The following is a 22,997-nucleotide window of genomic DNA, read 5'->3' as shown; positions in this document are numbered from 1 at the left end:
ACATCCAATGATTTTAGGATTTAACAGGGGAATCAGAAAACTATTATAATGATCGATACATATCTCAGATTTTTTGCTTTTCAACAATTTCACAGTTGAAATAAAGAAATCAAATCACTTTTATTGTCACATCAGCAGCAGCACGTGTGCTGTGATGAGTGAAAAGCTTAGGTGCTGGCTCCAGACAGTGCAAAATACAAGGACAGTGCAAAATGAAAAAAATATAAATCAAAACAAAAAATTGTTAATGTGGGAGATGATTTTTTGGAAATTTCTGTTTTTAAATAGCGACCTTCTTGCTGTGAGGTGAAAGCACAACCTACTGCGCCACTGCGTTGCCTGAATTTCTGTTTGTGTATGTGAAATTTTGCCAATAAAATAAAAAGGTTAACAATATATTGAACAGTTTTTATATATTGAATATATTGAAGAGAGGATTTGTTTTCATTATAAAAAATAATATATATTAATGTAAAATAATACCTAAGTTTTGTCCTTTTAAAAAATATTTTTTTCCTAGATCCTTCCAGAAACTGTTTATAACATTACATTCAAAAAATAAATGACAAAGGCTCTCTTTATCTGCATTGCATGTTTTAAAATGAATTTCTTTAATTTTAACAAATCAGTAGAAAAAATTAATTTAAAAAAATTAATTAAAATTACAGGGGATATAGAAATTTTGAAAAAAAAATGCTTAAGAAAAGGATTCCAAAATTGCATGCATTCTTATAGCTTTTTTATTTTCTGTGTCTGTTAGGGTTTCGATACAATGCTTAAGATTAATTTTAAACAAATAAATATCCTGCTTATCATTGGACCATTTTTGTTTGTGTACATGGTACTTCCCAAATGTGTGTAAAGGACGTTGAATGTTAAAACGGCTTGCCATGTGACGTCACGCGTTTGGACTGCTCCACACAGGCCTCTGTCAGCCGTTGCTGGATCCTCCAGGAAAAGTAGGTTACTAAAATGAAATCGACAGAGAACTAAAAAGTAGCTCCGAAATGTAATGGGTCGGGTATAAACCGAAAGCGAGCACGTTTTGCTGACACTGTTTGTGATGTTGTGTTTCTTTAAGAAGAAGAAAAGATCTCGCATAAATCAGCCGACGCGACTTGCAGTACTCGCATTATCTAACAATCAAATAAACAATGTAAACTCTGGATGTAACGTTAATTTACTCTCCAAAAACTGAGGTCTGTGGTGCACGACTGTATCGGCTCTAATGTTTATAGGCGTGCTTTTTATATTTAACAGTTGTATATGCAGTAAGTGCTGGAGAGTTGAACACTGTATGAACTTAACTTGTTAACTGATTCAGACAGACGGACGCTGCTCACCGGTCATTTCATGAGCTGATGGAAAATATCGCTGATTTCATTTTGCAGATGAAGACGAGCCGAGACCAGGCAGATGCTCTGTAGGCTGGAAGTCTGCAGCGTTTTCAAAAGGTACGGGAAATTGTTAACGTCCTATTGTTTAAATAACTCACTGAACACACAGGACGTCAGTTACCATAGATGAGCAGAAATCCTCGAGCGTCACGTTCATGTGTCGCGCGCTTCTGTCTAGCGGTGTTACTGCAACGACTCACAACCTAAAGCAGACTGCAATTAATTTATATTACGAGATATAAAATGGAGTCATACGGGAGATACATCGGCCTAACAAGCCACGGCTTTGAGTTCGAGCTTTCACTGATTGTAGTGCAATGCAAGGCGGTCATACTGGACGTTTCTGTGGTTAGAAACTTGTTTAGATGTTGTTTGGTGTAATTATTATAGATCAGCGAGACGTGAAAGCTGAATCAATGTTAAGATAACATTGATGGTTAATCACTGGTCATTACCTGGCCATTTGCTTGAGTAAAACCATCTTCTAACATCAACAAACATACAAGCTACTTCTGAAGGTGGTCAAACTGTTTTTGGGGGCAATTTAACTGGTCAACCAACATTAACAAGCTATTATCCTAAATACAGTACTCAACATTAGAAGTTAATCAAAATGTTTTTCAAAATTGTCCTAGGACAAGAATGGCTGTTGTTTAATAGCTTTAGGACAACTATGATGCAAGGTTACATCTTGTTATCAAGATCCTTGAGCCCGGGGCTCCCTCCCATTTGCAAGGCAAGAGGGGAGTTTGAGGTCAGGTAGATCTCGAGAACTCCCTTGCTGTAGTAGCTAATGAACAGATTGAGTGATTTCTCTTAAGAGATAACTACTTACTAGTAAAATGTCTATAGTGCCGATTTGGATTAGTCAATTAACTTAAGTTGCATGTCATTGGACGGTGGGAGGAAACTGGGCAACCTGGGGGAAACCAACGTGAGCACTGGGAGAATGTGTAAACTCCACACAGAAACGTCCGCTGGCTTGGTAAGGACTAGAACCAGTGACCTTATTGCTGTGAGGCAACAGTGCTAACCACTGGGCCACCATGTCACCCATCTAGGAAAGGAGGAGGAGTAGGGGTGGAAGGGAGGATTTTTCAAAACGAAGATGTCTGTATCGTGGAACTTAGGGTATTTATAGTGGCTTATGAATCGTCCGATTAGTAAATCATAAATTGGATAATGAGGGACCAGCCGCAAGCAATCAAGCACGTGATCCTCTCGAAATTAGTTTAGAAATAAACTTCACTTCGCACACTATATATATATATATATATATATATATATATATATATATATATATATATATATATATATATATATATATATATATATATATATATATTTTTTTTTTTTTTTTTTTACTCAGTCTCAAACAGGTTTGTAACAAGTGAAGGGTGTGTGAAAGATGACAGATTTTTCAGTTTTGGGTGAACTATCCCTTTATTTCTGGCATTTCCATTACAATTTCAAAAGACTTGTTTGTTATATAATGCTTTACAAAATACTGTTATTTGTGATTTGATTGTGCTAGACTATCTTAGACCATCAATAAACAAACCAGATTGAGGTAGAGTTGGTTTTATATTCACACATTTGTTCAGTGACAGCTTGTGACATGCTCCCTATATTGTTTAAAGGGAAACATGCCACTTTGAATATTTGGCCTGAAATCATGTGCAAGTATGACTTGAAAACAACATTAGCACTATTTATTTGACTTTGAACAGTGTTGTACTTTCAGATCATTTGCTGCTAATATAATTTCACTATTTACAATTTACAAAGAATATTTTTATGAAATTATATTATTCAGAGGAAAGTGCAAATACTAGTTAGTTCTACTAAAGTGGCTAAACTATATACTTGGGCATGTTAACTGCTCAACCTGCAGATTACCAGACTACCCTCTTAAGCTAGATTCTCAGAGGACTTGTTTGTTTTCTAATACTATTGTAAATACTGTGTTTACAGCATCTTATATTGTTGTGAGGTTTGTTTTCATAAGCTTATAATAACAAGCACTCCTCAGCACTTGGATACACAAGCGCATTGTCTGGCGAACACCTGATGGCACAAATGAAAAGTTGTATATTACACAACACTTCCTATCTTATTTTCATGGACAGGCTCTGTAGATAAAGTATTGTGGATTAAGTGTTGTGCACAATAGCTATTGTACCTATGGGAGACTCGAGAGCGGAACGAATACATTGCAAATGCTGTGCACCTGTGGGAATTGTATGTTTGTTTTGTGTGTGAGAGAGAGAGAAATGCAGTTTGACTGAGGAACCCTGGAATTCCCCTTTCGTCTGAGAATGGTTCCCTTTTCCTGCTTTTTAACTTGATGCCTATTGTTATCATGGAAACCATGCGTTGCCACTGGAGACAAAGCATAAAGCATCAGTCTGTTTTGTGTAGTTACAGTTATGCATTTTATACTTGCTTGGGCAGCACTTCTATAGAGCATCTATAGAACTCTTTGGGATTGTTGTGTTAAAAATTATATCATATTCAAAATGCTCAAATAAGTGACTTTAACCCTAGAAAGTTGCACAGTGGTGATATGGTTTATATTGTGTTCTGTTCTTGTAGAAGTCTGATATGTCTGGCCCCACCTGGCTGCCTCCAAGAACGCTGGGTAGCCCAGACAGAGACGCAGCACCAATGTCACACTCTGGCCCCGCTCTCTACAGACCTCCAAAGAAAGGCCTGCCCGACCAGAGGCCCAAATATAACATGTATGACCAGAATGGTGGAACAGGAGGAAATGGCATGCCCATTAGATATATGGCTACTGGACCTTCAGGTAAGAACGGCTAAACCTTGTTGTTAAAACGTCATGTTAATCCGTATGAACTATTTTTTAAAATCTAAATTCATTTTTTTTCACCCGATTTTATTTTTATGGATTCCATTTTAATGTTTAAATTAAATCCTAGTAATCAACAAACTTCTCCGATTAGTTTAGATCCTGAAACTTTGTGTTCATATTTTAATTGCTGAAACCTGGAATATTTTATCCTAAGCTATTCTCATTTTCTGTAAATAAATGCTCTAAATGGTGATATTCTGAATTTGAAAATTAGTGGAGACAGAATATCTGTATTTTATAAATGGAAACGCAGATTAACATTTATTCAAACAATGTGTCAATTAAAGGCTCTTTTTCACTATATGGTATGGCATCATGATTCGGTATTGCTCAGTTTTGGGAGTTTTTCCCACAATGTTCTGTACCTAGTACCTGATACTTTATTACCACCTTGGATGAGAATCCAAGTAAGCTGAACCATTACCATAGCATAATGGACACTCACTGTTAGGGATGCACCGACATTGATTTTTTTGGCCGATATCGATAATTCTTAATATTTAGAGGCCGATAACCGATATACTATAGCCGATAAATATAAACATTTTAAAAATGTCATATACAGTGAACAACTGATTTTATTTTAAAAAGTTAATAAAAGTTTGAACTGAATAGCCTACTCAAAGCAATAATTTCAAAATATCAAGGTGATTATTTACACCTATATTCATGATTTTACATAAAGTCAGCATGCCAAAAATAAATGATTTTCTTTTCTTCACATGGCAAATTAACATGCAACTTGACTGTTGTATAAAAATAATGGGTTAAATAACAAAATGGGATTTAATTAATTAACAGGTCAAATAAATAAATTTTAAATAAAATGAAAATGAAAGAACTAAGAACTGAAACCAGCTCAAATGTTCTTCAATAAAACGTGTTACAGTAATGCACAAATATATAATGTCTGAAAAAGCATTTTGAGAGGTGCTTTGACAGTTCAGAGCCACCGCACAAGCGGAAAGCTTAATTTAGATAGTATTACTTTAGAAAATGTGGCATAAATTTGTCCCGTTAGGTGTTTTAGGTTCTTTTGAACACATGTAGGTGCTGCTTGTCAATCAGACAATACTTATATGTTCGTTCTTGCTGTCAGTTGCAGGAAAAATGATCAATGAACGGTTAATGATAAACCGCTGTGAGTTTGAAACTAACTGCAGGCGCTGTGTGATGTGCGCACACGTGAAGCGGATCTATCAGCTTAAAGACATCGGCCTAATTTTGAAAGCAGACCGATAACATTAAAAATAGCATTTATCGGCCGATAACGTTATGGCTGCCGGTATATCGTGCCTCCCTACGTACTGCTGATCACTGAATGGTCTGAGAGAATCGTCACTACCAGCATCATTAGATTTTTGACACGAGACACCAAAATAACAAACCTGCTATTTTTAAATAGTCAGCAGCTGCCACTGATGTATTTTTGGTTCACACGACTAAACCGTTTTTATGCCATCACCAGAAAAAAAATAAATAAATACCTGAAATGACAGCAATGTGGTCAGTAGAAGAGGTTCAGATGTGCATCTTGTTGGTACTGTAGCTGAGTAGTGGGATGGGATGACCTGGAATGAAAAAGCTTTTTACTTTTACTAATCTGCAGTGGAAATTAGGGCTCTAGAGACTCCATTTCTCAATGGTGTGACCAAAAAAAACCCAAAAAAACATCTGATGTCGTACTGTTGTAACCATTCATTTGAGCGCAAAAAAAAAACCAAACATTTTTTTTTTAACTCTTCATGACTATGGTTCAGCGGACACACATTAGGCCCATGTCATTGTTAAACCAGTCAATTCTAGTAGAATTGTGCTTTAAACAACGAGCTTGATGTTGACTGGTTTGATAGTTAATCATTTACAAGTCGATATTGCCTACAGTTGAAGTCAGAATTATTAAACCCCCTGAATTATTCGCCCCCCCCCCCCCCATCCCCCCCTCCTCTCGTTTATTTTTTCAATTTCTGTTTAATGGAGAGAAGGTTTTTTCAACACATTTCTAAACATACTAGTTTTAATAACTCATTTCTTTTATGATTCACTTTTTATATTTTCTTCAATAACAGTACAATCAGTTTACAAATTTTTACCTCCTTTTAACATCCCCTTTTCCCTGCCCTCACCAACAGCGGCAGTGGTTGTCATTAGATGTTGACATAAATCCAGAAAATCCAGATAAATAATATAAGACTCAATAAATAAAAAATAAAAAACACATACAGAACATAATAATAGTAAAAATAAATAAATAAAAAATAAAACATTACATAAATACAATATCAATATAATAATAATAATACATAAATAAATCAAATAAGATATTTACACTTTTACTGTGCGTCTCACCACAGTGACCTTATTCATTCTCCAAAAATGCCAAATAATTTCCCCATCTTCTCTGATAAACATCCAATTTATCTAGTAATCTATTTGTCATTTTTTCATATGATGCGACCTTCCTCTGTTATGTAGCCCATTCTTGAAATGATGGTGGACCTGCTGAACGCCATCCCCTCATAATGATTTGTTTAATACCTAAAAACTGATTTATTTTATCTTTGTCATGATGACAGTCAATAATATTTTACTAGATGTTTTTCAAGACACTTCTATACAGCTTAAAGTGACATTAGGTTAATTAGGTTAACTAGGCAGGATAGGGTTATGAGGCTAGTTATAGTATAATGATGGTTTGTTCTGTGACATTCAGCAACCGTGAGATGACGTTATTACATGTATTAATGTTTTTTTTTCCTGGTAGTTTATCAATACTGCCTAGAATACAGGATAATAATAATTTTCCAGTAATGCCTAATATTAAATATTGTTCATTCATTTTTTTTATTTAACAACTGCATGTGTAAGCTTTGAAGTGTAAAAATGCCACACAAATGAATATAATAAAACTTTTTTATTATTTATTTCACAACATTTAATACATACAGTACACATCTAATTATAAGCAAACAGTATATAATAGTTTAGATTATATTAACTACCTAACTATATATAATTAAACTAAAAGGGTAGGCTAAATTAAAATGTCAATTGGGAAGGTAAACAAACAAGAAAGCACTAAAATGTAAATAAATAAAAAATGCAGACACTACATTAAAGATCTGGACTGGAGAATACAGCAGACCGGGGAGCGCAGCCGAGGACCAGGTGTAGTTGTTGGTACAGAGAAAGCAGCCAGAGAAAGAAGTCCAACAGAGAATCCAGTTCAGAGATTGATCCACAGCAGCCACAAGTCAAAATAGGCAGGAAAAAAGAGAAAACAGATCAGAGCTTGACACAACAGGACTACACAAATGACTTATTTAGCAAGAAGAAATAAAGCAATACTCGCATCTCCTCGGTCGTTGTTGAATGAGACGCCGAACGGTCTGTTGAATTTTAAACTAATTCTTGATGACAAGTAAATGTTGTACAGTGGTCGTTCATGCAGCCTAAGCACAACCTAAAGCAACAGCCGTTTAAATGGAAACATTATGACACCGTTGTGACAACCTTCAGCAACAATGTAGATTCTCAACATTTTTACAAGGTTGGGTACAACGTTGTAGGAAGATCACTACGTTGAGGCAATGTTGTATGTGTGTTGTGAGTAGCTTATCTCTAATGAAATGGTAAAATGCTCATGAAGTTAGTCAAATTTTCATGTTCTCATATAGTGAGACTGATGTTACACATGCTTGTCTATGTGTGTGATAAATGAAACTACTCTGCTTTGTCACAAGGAGATGAGCATAACTTTCAGACTTCATATTAAAACAGTGTTTTTGCATTTTAATATTTACAGACACTAGTCCATGTTGTGATTAGGTGTACAGTCCTTCCTTTTAATTATTTATTTATTCATTCAAAGTGAGACACATTCTGATCACATCACGATTCAGATATAGATTAAATTCATGTGTGATTGGATTCTTTGATTCTTTCTGCACTACAGTACAAATATCATTCTGCCCATCAACATATCTGATTATTCATGGGAAAATCATATTATTGTGTTTATTCTCTTTTAATAGTTAAGCAAGGTAATCCAAATCTAATTGAAGTGTTTGATCAAATACCTCATTTGATTTGTTTACACTTTTGAAAACTCTCATGCTATTTTGAATTGGAAGAAAGCTAGCATAGCTTTAAACATAACGTAATTAACAAAACATAAGCATCATGCGCTTATGACATTTATTTATTTATTGGAAATTGTTGGTTTGAACTGATCATATGATCTGTTTTGTGTGTTTAAAAGAGGCATGAATATTGTCTGTTTGTGCTTTGTAACTTTATCAATATGTGTATGCTTAGGTGGAGCCATGCAACACCAGCATCCAGATGATCGCTCAGGGTCTGCCACATATCATCAGTTAGGAGACCGATACTATGCTCCAGGCCCAGGGCCCAAAGAAGACCACCACTCCTGGAACCCCCGCATGACCAGCCATGAACACCATGTCAGTGATACCCACACGTTGATTTATAATTAATTCTAGTGCATGACCAGGACTTAATGCATAGTGTAAATATGCTTCAAATTGTCAGCCATTACCATAAACATAGGGGGAGGGAAAATATATCAGGAAAAATGAACATTTTGTCAGAACTCATGCTCTTTAATATACTTTCTAGAAGATTTAGGATGAGTTAGAAGGTTTAGTTTGATTAAAATGATCTTTGGTTTGATTGCTATGTTGTTCAATGTACCATGCATTTGAATAAGTATGGGCACTGCCATCTGAACCTTGACGCACACCAAACTAGTGGACCGAGACACTATAAAATATAATCTAATAAAATATCTTTCCTGTCGGCGCAATAGCCTAGTCGTTAGCGCGTCGACATATGGTGCAGTAGCACGTCAGGGCGTCACGAGTTCGAATCCCGGCTCGAGGACATTTCCCTACCCTACCCCCCCCCTCTCTCCAACTTCGCTACCTGTCCTAAAATACTGTCCTATCTAATAAAGGCAAAATAGCCAAAAAATAAAATCTAAAAAAAATAAATAAATAAAATATCTTTCCGGGCGTCCTGGTGGCGCAGTGAAAGCACGATCGCCTCGCAGCAAGAAGGTTGCTGGTTCAAGCCTCAGCTGGGTCAGTTGGCATTTCTGTGTGGAGTTTGCATGTTCTCCCTGTGTTGGTGTGAGTTTTCTCCGGGTGCTCCTGTTTTCCCTGCAAGTCCAAAGACATGCACTATAGGTAAATTGGGTAGGCTAAATTGTGCGTAGTGTGTGTGTGTGGATGTTTCCCAGTGATGGGTTGCAGCTGGAAGGGCATCCGCTGCGTAAAACATATGCTGGATAAGTTGGCAGTTCATTCCGCTGTGGTGAACCCTGATTAATAAAGGGACTAAGCAAAAAGAAAATGAATGAATGACTGAAAATATCTTGTTCTATGCAAAAAAAAAAGTATTGTTATATTAAGTCTAAATGTATTATTATTATTATTATTATTATTATTATTATTATTATTATTATTGAGCACGCAAATGTGAGCACATCTTTATAGATTTACAATTTACAAAAAATCCTCATAAAAAATTAAATGACAATTCTGCCCTCATTTACTCCTGTATGTTTTTTTTTTTTTTTCTGAGCACACAAAGATATTTTGAGGAATAATGGTAACCAAGCGGTTTCGTTTTCCATTGACTTCTGTAGCATTTGATTGTATTTATCATTGAAGTCATTGAGGACCAAAGATACTTCGTTAAAGGCATAAAGGTTAGTGTTTCATACAGGACATGGTAAACGGCAACAACAGGGTTTGCTCATCCTAAAATTTCGGACCCACTGTTCCTCATTAAAGCCTGCCACAATTGGCTCAGACCAGACCTGAGATCTGTCTCGTACCCACAAATTCCTCTGAATGGTGGAGGAAACCATATATAAACCATAGGCACAAGCTGCGATGACGATCCTTTCCCTTTGCTTCTTCCCTGCCTCAAAATCATTTTAATGTTGGGTGAACTTCACATATTTTGCAGAGCTAAAAGCGAGACAATTTCTTTCATTGAGCCTAGTGTGGGGCAGATACTACAACCCGCCTTAACGCATGTGCGACGTCGTAAATTGTATAGCAAGTGTAAACTCATGAATCGGATATGGGTCACAATTAAAAGAACGTGTAAACCAGGGGTGTCCAAACTCGGTCCTCGAGGGCCGGTGTCCGGCTATGTTTAGCTCCAACTTGCTTCAAAACACCTGCCAGGAAGTTTCTAGTATATCTAATAGGAGCTTGATTAGCTGGTTCAGCTGTGCTTGATTAGGGTTGGAGCTAAACTCTCCAGGACACTGACCCTCCAGGACTGAGCTTGAACACCCCTTGTGTAAATGGACAGCAGCTGATTCAGAAAAAAATCGGATATAGGCAACAAATCAGAATTGGGCGTCAAGGCCTGACAGTGTATACGTGACCATAGAGAACTAAAAGATGACTGAATTTTCTTTATTGACCTCTATCATTTAAAAGAAAACACACACATATTCCACCCACCTATTGTCATTGAGCTTCTCGAATGTATGATGAAGTGTGTTTTGTTTGTGGCTGTTGTTTACTCAGAACCGGGGATCGGAGAAGCACATCTCTACTATTGATGCAGATATAGACTCTCTTACGTGCATGCTGGCAGACCTGGACAGCCACCCTCAGGGCTCAAGCACACAGGTAAAACCCATCTATGCTGACAGAAAGAATTGCAGCCACATTTTCAGATATTCTGTACAGAACTGAAATAAACAATGTTGTTCATCTCATACACTACTGGTCAAAAGTTTGGGGTCAGTAAGATTTTTTTGTTGTTTTAAAATAAGCTTCTCCTGTTCACCAAGACTGCGTTTATTTAATCAAAAATACAGTACAAATTGTGAAATTTTGTAATGCTATTGCACTATAAAATCACTGTTCAAAAGTAGTTTATCATTTAATTTAATCATTTATTCCAGTGATTTTAATTATGAATTTTCAGCTTAATTACTCAAGTCTTCAGAGTCACATGATCCTTCAGAAATCACTCTAATATTCATTATTATTGTTATTATTATTATTATTATTATTATTATTATAATTATTATTATTGATATTGTGTGATTTATTTTTCTGTAAAAAATGTCCATTCTGATGGCCTAAAATCTGCAGACTGGCTGAATTTAATTGCTTTTTACCTCCTCTATACTTGAAATAAAGGTAAAAGTTGAGTAGATAATGTCAGTCTACAGGGAATGTTTGATATTGTGGCATTTTCATATTTGAAGTAGTTCTGCTTATGTTTGTCATAAAATACTTCCTTGTGTTAAAACAAAAATCCTGTCTACTTTTTTTCCCCCCAGCAGTTGTATGACAATGTGCCTTACAACAAGCACCTCCCTATGGACCGCTATAACCCTCCCAGCCAGATGGGGGCTCCACCACCAGGCAGGCCCTCAATGGTCTACCCGCCTCCCCTACAAAACCAGTACCACCCCGCTCCGCCTTACACCTCTACACCTCAGCAGGACTATGTCTACCCCTCCGTCTCCTCCGTCCACAAACCTTACCCACAGCCAGTGCCTGCCTCCTACACCACTGCCTCCACCCCAACCGGCCCACGCTTCACCGTCCAGGTGAAAACCGCTCAGCCAGTCACATATTCTCAAAGCGGACGACAGGCGGAGCAGGCTTACACCCCATCACCGCCTCGCCAGCATCCATCTCGCCCCCCTCAACAAGACCACATCAGACCGCATTATGAGTCGCAGGGACAGGGCTGGTACCCTCCACCACCTCCTCCTGCCCAAGAGCCACATGGAGATCCAGCCGCCTATAAAGGGGGGTCTGGAAATATGGCAGGAGGGAGAGCCAGCCAGGGGCCGCCAGTGAAGAAGAGCCAAGATCAAGTGTCAGCATATCAGTCCAGCAAGGTAAGATTACCTTTGGTGCATAGATGTGCATAGGGAAATACAGAGGTATTTCTGTATTTACTTTGCAACAAAACAAGCCTTGAGATTGTCAAGAGTTCAAAAGCATTTACTGTGTGATGAAGCCTATTAGGGGCCGATCACACCGAATGCACTTTTCCATTCTGAGAAAGCAAGGCAAGAAAAGGCAAAAAGTGTGCTGCGCTTTTTATGTCGCTAGGCAACTACTGAATCAGCTGCTGTTACAGTCGGCTCTCAGGCCCAATCCCAATTCTATTTTTTTACCCCTACCCCTTCCCCATGGCCCTTAAAACTGAGTGTGAATGGGAAGGGCTTCAAAATTTACCCCTAAGAATTGGGACACCACTACAGCACCAACACACGTCATCATATGTCATCGCGATCTCTTGCTTCATATGAGATCAGACGATCGCGACTGCTGTAGTTATTCCAGTTCAGGAAATCACTGAATCAATAAATTATGTTATCATAACGATCTAATGTGGCAATAAGATCATAATACTGTGCATTTAACACAGTGGCTATATTCATCTATGTAAACACACCAAAAACAACAATAACATTAAAGCAGACACTGTAAAAAGCTCATTCCCAGCCGCTAGACTTTTCTGACAGTGTATTCGAGTGTCATCGAGTGTCAGAATGTTGCGGGACTGCTGTGCAGGAGTTATGATTATGGATTATAGATTACGAAATTTAGTGGATTTTTAAAACGTGTTTGTTGTAAAAATTCGTAATAATGACAAAAAATACTAATTTGTGCATCTCCTTACTTCCAGTTGTAACTATCTGCCATTGTGGCTGGTGTATTCTGTGAAATTTTCTTACTCCTTGGTTTCGAGTGTGGTCCTGAAAAATCTTTGTTCGAAGGGCTATTCACCCCTTCCCCTTAGCCCTACGCATTAAAACTAAAGAGAATTGGGACACCCCTACCCCTTGACGTGAACGCACAAAACGAGGGGTGGGGGTAAGGGAAAGGGCTAATGGGTAGAATTGGGATTGGGCCTTAAGCTGCGTCAAAGAGCTTAGAATAAGGTGACACTCAATAGAACGTTCCATTGCAACAGCAGCGCCCTGCAACATCCCAGTGATTCCGCCACTTTGGAGTGAAAGCAATCGGCCGTCCATTGGATCTCATTGCTGTCACAATGGCAAGCAGCTGATATATTTTTTATTTATTTATTTAAAAAGCGCATTAAAGTTGAGATGCAACCTGAAAGACAACAATACAACACTTACTATTACAATCATTAGCACTTTTAATAGTTTATTTTACAGACTTCTAATATGCTGTTGTTCTATTGGAATTTTCATTCCAAAATGGCCGCCGCATGACACTTGCGGCATCTAGTGGCTGTTTCCCAAACAACAACAGAGTGTCGCCTCTTAGTGATTCTATGCTCTTTGACTGCGTATTGTGTGTGAGCATTGCTGTTAAAATTGTTTTAATTGTAATGTTTAGTAAGATTGTGATATTCACGATTTTTAAAGTCATACAACTCCAGATAACTCAAAACAATGACCACGACCAGTGTCTTTTTCATCTTTAAAAGTCTCCGTAATGGTCTTGACAATACAAACACTGCTGTCACCTTAACCGAAATCCCACCTCTGCTTTCATTTGATTGGAGATCATATGTAGCGTGCTTTTTCCTCTGAGTTTACTTTTTCAACTTCAGGTGCATATCGTTTAACGACCAAAATGCAAATCTCAGCAGGCGGTTAAAACACGAGACTTGCAGGGCGCATAAGTAGTGCACAAAACGCTTGCAGTCATTATGCTGCGTTCACACCAGTTGTGGAAGAAACGTTAAGCGCAAGTGATTAACATGTTAAGTCAATGCAAAGTAGTGAATAGACATCCTGCGATACGCGCGAATGAGGCGGCGCAAATGACGTGATTTGCGCATATGAAGCGGTACGAGTTGGAAAATCTGAACTTTAACAGACATTTGTGCTGCGTTAACCAATCAGGAGCTTTCTCTTGTAGGGGCGTGCTTATGACGTAGTGCCAGTTGTTGGTGTCCTGGGGGGAAATCCTCCTGCCGACACCGACAACAGTTGATCAAACTGTCACCAGGCAGACAGAAGCCCTGCCCATTATGCGAATCCGCGTCTGTTGTGAAGTGAATTTGATGCGCAAATAAAGCGGATTTGATGCGCAAATGAAGCAAGTAAACTCAAAATGTTCACGTGTCTATTTACGTGCGAATATCGCGATTTATCCACGCGTGCCACATCTGGCGTGAACACAGCAGTAATCCATTCAAAAGATGCACCTCTCAACACAAAAATCATGTTCGGTGTGATCAGGGCCTTACTGTGCATTCACACTGCTGCTGACCAGAGCGATTAATTTGCTCTGTATGCCTTGATAACAATGTTGTTCGTTCACAGCACTGCCTGCGAGAGCATCATTCGCTTTTGTTGTCTTGCTGTTGCACTCTGACAATTTGCGCTCTGTTTTCTAACCAAATAAACTAATAGAAAGCTGTTTGTGCCGGAACCCATTGTGAAATTAATAACTTCCAGATACATTGACAATGTATATATCTCAGTGTGAACCATAGACTGTAAAATATATGGACGTAGCATCCGTGACGTCACCCATAGGTTTCTGAACACTGCAAAAGAAGCTACAAGTAGGCGCAGCCAACCGTCGCCATTTTGTTCACGCGTCATCGCACCCACGGCGGGATACCAAACAAGGGCAAAGAGGCGGAGAGTGACACACGCTACAGAGCTACAGACACACGCTGGCACTTTGCTTAGACCTGGCAGACAGACTTTACTTTGGGAGAAACGCTTGATACTTTATTACCTGCGACTCGTTTGTGTTCTGACCACATGTGCTTGGCTGTACACTATATCAATAAAGTGTTTAGACTTTTATAAACACTGTAGTAATACATTGAGCCATTAAGCATTGTTCTAATGACGTTTTTCTACAGGAGGAAAACGCGAATTACTTCCAAACACTTCAGATATAGTGTGTGTTAGTAAATGCAAGACTATTGATGAAATCCAGCATAACACTGTATGATAACGCTTCAGATGACTGTTCTAGAGCCTACAGCTAATCAATCTGTCACATTCTGGAGTGCTTTACGGGTCTAAAGAAAAATATAAATGATAAATGATCTTAAATAAAACAAATACATTTATAGAGATGGTATACAAGTATATAACTTTACTCACATGGGAAACGGAGGCCACATGAATGGTTTGTTAGCACAATTAAGTGCACACAGCATCCCATATCATCTGATAATTGTAAGAAATAAGTCCAAAAGGCAGCTGACTGTGTAAAGCCACATAAAACAACACAAAAATATGATGAATATGCCGAGATCAGTGGCTAATCTGCCGCATTCAGCTGAGGTGAAGTGATGCCGACCAGCGAGACCTAGCTGTCACTCAAGTGGCCACGCCCTTAATTATGCAAACTTAATATAACCTAAAATAAAGGAAATGGATGAGTTATAAAAAAAAATTCACCCCCCTCACAGTTGTCATGGAGGGTAATATTAGCTATATGAACCAAAATCGTTCTTTGTACCAGGCTGTAAACACCTTTTTTTTCTGTTGTAAAGTTGGCCATTCTAACAGTGGGCTCAATTGCAATTTGCTCTATTATGGAGCCAGGACTAGCGGAATTTTGATGAATTGCAGTTTCAGTTACTTCCGTATTGGCTTCCCGAGGGAGAGCGGGAGGTTGCCGCTTGGTGTGAACGCACGGTTAGAATGCATTTATTTATAATGAGCCTATAATTCAAGTTATGGACGCAAAAATTATGACACTCTGGGCTATTGTTTTTCATTCATTCATTTTCTTTTCGGCTTAGTCCCTTTATTAATCTGGGGTTGCCACAACGGAATGAACCGCCAACTTATCCAGCATATGTTTTACGCAGCGGATGCCCTTCTAGTAGCAACCCATCACTGGCAAACCTATACACACTCATTCGCTATGGACAGTTTAGCCTACCCAATTCACCTGTACCACATGTCTTTGGACTGTGGAGGAAACCGGAGCACCCGGAAGAAACCCACGCAAATGCAGGAAGAACATGCAAACTCCACACAGAAATGTCAACTGACCCAGCCGAGGCTTGAACCAGCAACCTTCTTGCTGTGAGGCGACAGCACTACCTACTTCGCCACTGCGTCGCCGCTTTCCCTCTCTGATGACATGTACAAAGGGAGAATGTAAATCAAAGTGTTTCTGCAGACTGTTTTTATGAAGTGTGATCATAAAAATTTTAAATAATATTTTTTTTCCATTATAAGCTGGTTATATTTACAGACTGTTGTCACATAAATGAGTTTAAACACCTAATAAAAGTGATTTTTCATAATAGATTCCCTTTTAAGATTTGAATTACAATAAAGTGCACTCATTTTTTACAATGGTTCTAAGTAGTAGTATGATATCATTTGGACTACATGGTATAATACATATACAAATCAAATGACATAACTCAAAGACCTGTATGAGTAAAAGTGAACATAAACCTCATGTAGTCAGTTACAGTGTTCCTTCATGTTCTGCCAGCAGGGGTCAGCACCGCATCCAGAGGAAGAGTTGGATCGACTCACCAAGAAGTTGGTGTATGACATGAATCACCCCCCTACTGAGGAGTATTTTGGTATGTTCCCGTGTTTTACATCTTCAGTAATGCATTTCTGCTTATTTTATGAGGGTCATGGCTCGATCTTTTATACCCTCAGGTCGATGTGCTCGCTGTGGGGATAATGTTCTGGGAGATGGCAGTGGCTGTATTGCCATGGAGCAGGTGTTTCATGTGGAGTGTTTCACCTGTATCACATGTCATGCCCGACTCAGAGGCCAGCCCTTCTATGCATTAGACAGGAAGAGCTACTGTGAGAACTGCTACATAGTACGTTTTTTTGGTCTTTTTTTCTGTTTTTAAGTTCTACTGTAACACACTCAAAAAACAAAAAATCTCTTGATGTGTTCTTTGTTTCTCCTCACAGAGCACACTTGAGCGCTGTTCGAAATGCTCTGAGCCCATCCTAGACCGGATCCTGAGGGCCATGGGCAAGGCGTACCACCCTCGCTGCTTCACCTGCGTAGTGTGCGGCTGTTGTCTGGATGGAGTGCCTTTTACTGTGGATGCAACATCTCAGATCCACTGCATTGATGACTTTCACAGGTTTTTACCCTCTTCTCTTCCTAGATATGACCTATGAACCACAAAACCAGACTTAAAGTGGAAGTGAAGCAGTCAGTCAAGTTTACACTATTTTGTAAATTGATTTCCACTTTAATAAAAATATATTAAACAAACTTGATTAATGTTACCATTTTGAGCAAAACAGCATGTTTTACTGTAGATTTTAGAGCTAGGGCACCGCCATCTTGGAATGTCGCTGTGTCTGACGTCACTGGGTTGGTTCTGTTCCCTCAGCTAAACAGATACAGTGGAAGTAATAGACTGAACAAAGGAGACTGCAAAACCTAATTTAAAGAGCCATTTAAATTATACATTAAATAGGGTCATATTTTGTTTGTATGGGTCTCCAACAACAGTCTAATATGCATGCAAGGTCAAAAAACACATTCATGGTCTTATAATATGGATTTATTTTTACTTAATTATCCCAGCGACTCCCATATGAATCATTCAGTGATTCATTTGTTCCCAAACCCCTTCCCAGCGCGAAGCTAATCTGTGCTGATTGGACCGATGACAGCCTGTTGCGATTGGTCGACACTGACAGCCTTCAGAGTGAGACAGAGTGAAATGCCCAGCAGCTAATCAACAAAATAGAAGTAGTCAAAGTGCATACACGCTTCATATTGGTGTAAGGCGTGGATTTTGGCTGCCAGTGGGTGAATGTAAATACAGACTGAGGAGATCGACACGAGTTTCCTAGCCCGTCACACTCTACACACACACACACACACACATAACACTCCTCCTCAGAGGACACAACACCAAAATAAAGGTCCTTAACAGAAACATTCAAAAACAGAATGCATATTAAAGAAACAACTTCACATTAGTTACTAACACCATAGTACACAGTACCCGGTTCTCACCAGTGTTATCAGGGCCTGCGCGTTCATAGAATAGTGAGGGCGGTGTCCACGAATCCCCCTGGTCCTCACTTTCATCCACGAACCGGTCACTTTCTTTTTCATTTTCGGGTTGAGGGCGGGATTGATCGAGTTTGTAATTCATATTTTTAATAAAGTGGAAACCGATTTACAAAATAATGTAAACTTGACTGACTGCTTCACTTCCACTTCCACAAAATAAACAAAAGTACATTGTATGAGTCAAAATGATTGATATTTCCTTCGTAAAGCACATCTTTTATAAAGACTTTTTTTTTAATTTCCTATGATAAGAACAGTACAGTAGTAAACATTTGAAGTGGATCAAAAAGTTTTTCAAAATGGTCAAACTAAGAGAAGAATTGGTGTTGTTCAGTAGCTTTAGGACAGGTTTATTGCAATGTAATGATGCGCTTCAAATGCCGGTTACTGTATATAAGAACTTCATTGCTGAAAATGATAAAATAGCCTTTATAGTTGGACAGCATATAGTTGGACATATTTTTGCACCATCAGATTCCAGATTTTCAAATAGTTGTATCTTGGCTAACAAAGCATAGATTTCATATGATGATGCTTTCATATGATGCATGCATCTTTTTCCTCCCAAAAATAGACCCTTATGCCTATTTTTGTGATTCACGGTGATACATTGTGTTTTTTTGTGGAATTTAAATGTTTTATTATTTATAAATCACCTTATGCAGATATTGGAATGACATGGTGTTTTTCTTCACTAATCCTGCTTTGACTCAATCAGATATCCTATATGAACTTGGTTCATAAAACCTTTCTTGCTGTTTGTTTGAGCAGGAAGTTTGCCCCTCGCTGCTCAGTATGTGGTCAACCCATAATGCCAGAGCCTGGCCAAGAGGAGACGGTGAGGATCGTTGCACTGGATCGCAGTTTTCATGTTAACTGTTACGTATGTGAGGTAAGCATTTTTACACTGCCATGAGTTTGTTTATAGTTGAAGTACAAAACCACATTTCTAAAAATCTGAATGTAGTTTATGCATTTTTGCATGTGCAGCATGCATTCAGAGGTGTGCAACTTTGACAAAAAAATCTTAAATATAATTAGGGAATTTAATAAAAATTAATTTTGTCCTACTTTCATAGCAGATTTAATTAAAAGGCTACAGCACATGTTGGCACGATAGCCCAGTGGTTAGTACACCAACATATGGCGTTGCAGTGCTCTGGGTGTCCCTAGTTCGAATCCCGGCTCATGGACCTTTCCCAATCCAACTCCCCTCTCTCTCCCACTTTACTTTCTGTCAATCTATCATCAAATTAGGGCAAAAATGCCAATAATAAATCTTAATAAAAAATAAAATAAAAAAAAGGCTGCAGCACCATACTGTCCATACTTTACACTTGATTTTCCTTCACAGTAAATGTGGACAGTTGCTTATGTCAAGTTTTTGACATTGTAATGTTTAAATATGCAAATATAGTGGAATATGAATTGAATTTCTAAAATCTAAAGATTCAAGCCAGATTTAAAATGTATATATTTATTTATTTTTTATTTAGTTTATTTGTTTTTTGACATATTATCCATTTTAATTTGATGAGTTTGGATGTCTCTCTTTATCACTCAGTAAGTCAGAAAATATCATCAACAATCAGAGGGGAAAAAATGAACATTCATCATGTTTTAGGCATAAATGCTTATTATATACAAGGTCATAATTATGTATACAGAACAATCTGTAAACGTAAGTATTATAATTGAAATCTACAGACTCAAATACATAAATCATAATTAAAATATTCATTTAAATGTGTAAGAACTCCCTGCATTCTCAAAACTGATCTATGTCTGGAAAAACAGTGGAATTTGCCTTAATTAACTTACAATAAGAACACACTACACTAGCTGACAAAAGTCTTGTCGTCTAGCCCATTTGTAAGAGCAACAACTAATAACTTGACTTGAAAAGTGGCAATAGATTTTTCTGATGAATCATCTGTTGAACTGCACCCCAATCATCACTAATACTGCAGAACACTTATTGGAACCCACATGGACCCAAGATTCTGATAGTTTCAGTCAAGGTTGGTGAAGGAAAAGTCATGGCTTGGGGTTACATTCAGTATGGGGGCGTGCAACAAATCTGCAGAGTGGATGGCAACATCAACAGCCTGAGGTATCAAGGCATTTGTGCTGCCCATTACATTACAAACCAAAGGAGAGGGCAAATTCTTTAGCAGGATAGCGCTCCTTCTCGTACTTCAGCCTCCACATTAAAGTTCCTGAAAGCAAAGAAGGTCAAGGTGCTCCAGGATTGGCCTGCCCAGTCACCAGACATGAACATTATTGAGCATGTCTGGGGTACAATGAAGGAGGAGGTATTGAAGATAAATCCAAAGAATCTTGATGAACTCTGGGAGTCCTGCAAGAACGCTTTCTTTGCCATTCCAGATGACTTTATATTGTATACTGTACATTATTTCTGTTAAGTGACAAGACTTTCGTCTAAGCAAAGTCAGACCTTACTGTCCTAATTAAATAATTAAAAACCAAGGCATGATCATATTTTGTTTTGGTAAAATAAGCGTAATCTAGAGGCCTTTGCCTTTCATATAAGCCACAAACCAAATGATCAACTAGGTCAAGTTATTATTTGTTATTCCTAAAACTCGCATAGGCAATAAGACTTTTGTCAGGTAGTGTATGTGACTGTTGCCTTCAAAAAAAGCAATCTTTGCACTGCAGTATCTGCAACTGAAGTAACATTTAGATTAATTTCCACCATGCAGCTCATACTGTTCATACAGCTGTTCATACAGCTCCACGAATGCATTTACACAGCAACGTCACACACCAAAAGGTTGATTAATCAAAAAAAAGCATAAAATGACCCCTTATAAAATAAATAGTCCTAAAGGCTGCATGTTGTGTTGTAGGAATGTGGTCTCCTGCTGTCTTCAGAGGGCGAGGGCAGAGGCTGCTACCCCCTGGATGGACACATTCTCTGCAAGAGCTGCAGCGCTCACCGCATCCAAGATCTTTCTGCCAAAATCTCCACTGACTGCTAACGCCCCGTCCCGTCTCTCTCTCTCTGAGCCCTTTATGTTTTTCAAGGTTACTCTTCAGAATGTACCGCTATCTAAACATCCACCACCTGCTGTTTCTCACGCACTAAACAACCACTGCACAAACAATATGAAGAAGTCCCTCTCAGGGTAGCATAGAGCCAAAAAAGCTGCTCTAGTGCTTAGATTAGTTTCACTGGAAAACCGTTTTTTTCTTTAATAGGATAGAAAGACAGGTGGTGAATGAAATATGATGGTGTTTTATGTATATATATATACACACACACAAAATGTGACTTGTGAATAGTGCATTTCTACCTTCACTGTGTTTTTACAACTTTAAACCAACATGGAAAAATAGAAACATCACATTTTTCCTCAAACAATGCCCCGATTCTGCTGGCAGTTGGGGTCACTTAGTCCCCCATTGAGATGCTGATTTTATGTCACCAATGTCCATTAGTCCTTGCCCCTCAATGCAAATCTGATGCTTATTATTTTAATACTTGAAATCATGATTGTTGAAGGATATGATCACTGCATTTCCTTTACTGACTTGATATTTCTCCATTATCGTTACAATCATCATAATTCCAATGATAATTGTGGTAAAAAGGTGAAAAAGTTTAACATGGGCAGCTGTTTTTCCTCCAAACAGTCACTAGCTTTAGGTTTACGCTGATCTCTGAGCTGTTACAAGATGTGTGTTTTTTAGATAGAATAAAGGGTCCGTGTGTACCATAGCCGCAGTGAAGGAAATCTTTGGACAGGAGTTGTATTGGATATGAGTTTTCTGCTATTCTTAGCGGTCTTGTTACGGCAGGAGAATGGATGATTCTGCGAATAGTGAATGATTAGAGAGGAATCTATTAGGTTAGATGAATGACGAATGTATTGCTCGTAATGAGGAACTTAGTCACAGTTTTGCTACTAAATATATGCTGATTAATGACTAACAGAGGATATTTGGATAAGTATGAAGGTTACAGGACAGTAAAGTATAGGGATATGATGAGATTGTTAGTGACTGGCTTTATTTTTTTACACCTCTTTTTTTTTTGTGTCAAAATGCATTTTTAATGGTCTGTGATTTGAATGCGAGACCGCAGGCATCCATTACTTTAAAACACGGTTTCAAATAAGGTGTTGATTGTTTGAAGCGGAATAATGAAACGCTAGTGTTTGCACTGACGAGTAGTTCCAATTATCTAGAAACTAAAAGCGTAAAGTGGTTTGCATGCTTTATTTATTGATTTGTCTGGATTTTTTTTGTAAGTTTGTTCCAACGTAGCGTCCATCTGATTGATTTGCTGCCAAAAGAAAACTTTTTTCTAAACCTGTCATCATTGTAGATGATTGCTGATTGATAAAGTGCCCCTGTTACTGCACGGTTTGTTTTAACGCCTGATGTGCTTTTTAAGCTGCCCCTTTTTTCAGTGCTTTTTTGGTTTTTCATTGACATTGATTGTAGGGACAAAAAGATCTGCTTCATAAATTCATCTGTTTGTACTGCAGCTGTGCATTGGTTTTTAAGTTTGTACTGAGCGTTGTTTCTGATTTTTTTTATGGTCTGTGAAGAAAACAAACAATGTTTTGGGGTCCGTTCTTTGTGCCTCGGTTAAATGTTCTAAGACAGCCTTTCTCAACCATGTTCCTGGAGGACCACCAGCTC

At 38.2% G+C, this 22,997-nt stretch overlaps 1 protein-coding gene across 5 annotated transcripts; it reads left to right on the top strand.

The window, feature by feature from the left end:
- The first annotated feature begins 890 nt into the window (after nt 1–890).
- On the top strand, nt 891–22,839 carry trip6 (thyroid hormone receptor interactor 6). 5 transcript variants are annotated; one of them, XM_056461191.1, is made up of 11 exons: nt 891–959; nt 1,392–1,454; nt 3,993–4,206; nt 8,590–8,735; nt 10,842–10,946; nt 11,612–12,178; nt 16,755–16,845; nt 16,928–17,097; nt 17,195–17,373; nt 19,095–19,215; nt 21,197–22,839. In XM_056461191.1, exons 3-11 carry the CDS (start codon nt 4,002–4,004, stop codon nt 21,326–21,328), a joined length of 1,716 nt encoding a protein of 571 aa, XP_056317166.1. In that variant the 5' UTR covers nt 891–959; nt 1,392–1,454; nt 3,993–4,001; the 3' UTR covers nt 21,329–22,839. The 5 variants fall into 5 exon arrangements, with proteins under 5 accessions (XP_056317166.1, XP_056317164.1, XP_056317165.1 ...); XM_056461189.1 differs by having other exon boundaries at nt 16,752–16,845; XM_056461190.1 differs by having other exon boundaries at nt 11,609–12,178.
- Nucleotides 22,840–22,997: the final 158 nt, after the last annotated feature.

This window comes from Danio aesculapii, chromosome 7 (assembly GCF_903798145.1).
Source record: "Danio aesculapii chromosome 7, fDanAes4.1, whole genome shotgun sequence".
Classification (NCBI taxonomy): Eukaryota; Metazoa; Chordata; class Actinopteri; order Cypriniformes; family Danionidae; genus Danio; species Danio aesculapii.
The sequence above is the reverse complement of the archived record's forward strand: the minus strand, read 5'-3'. Positions and strand labels throughout refer to the sequence as shown.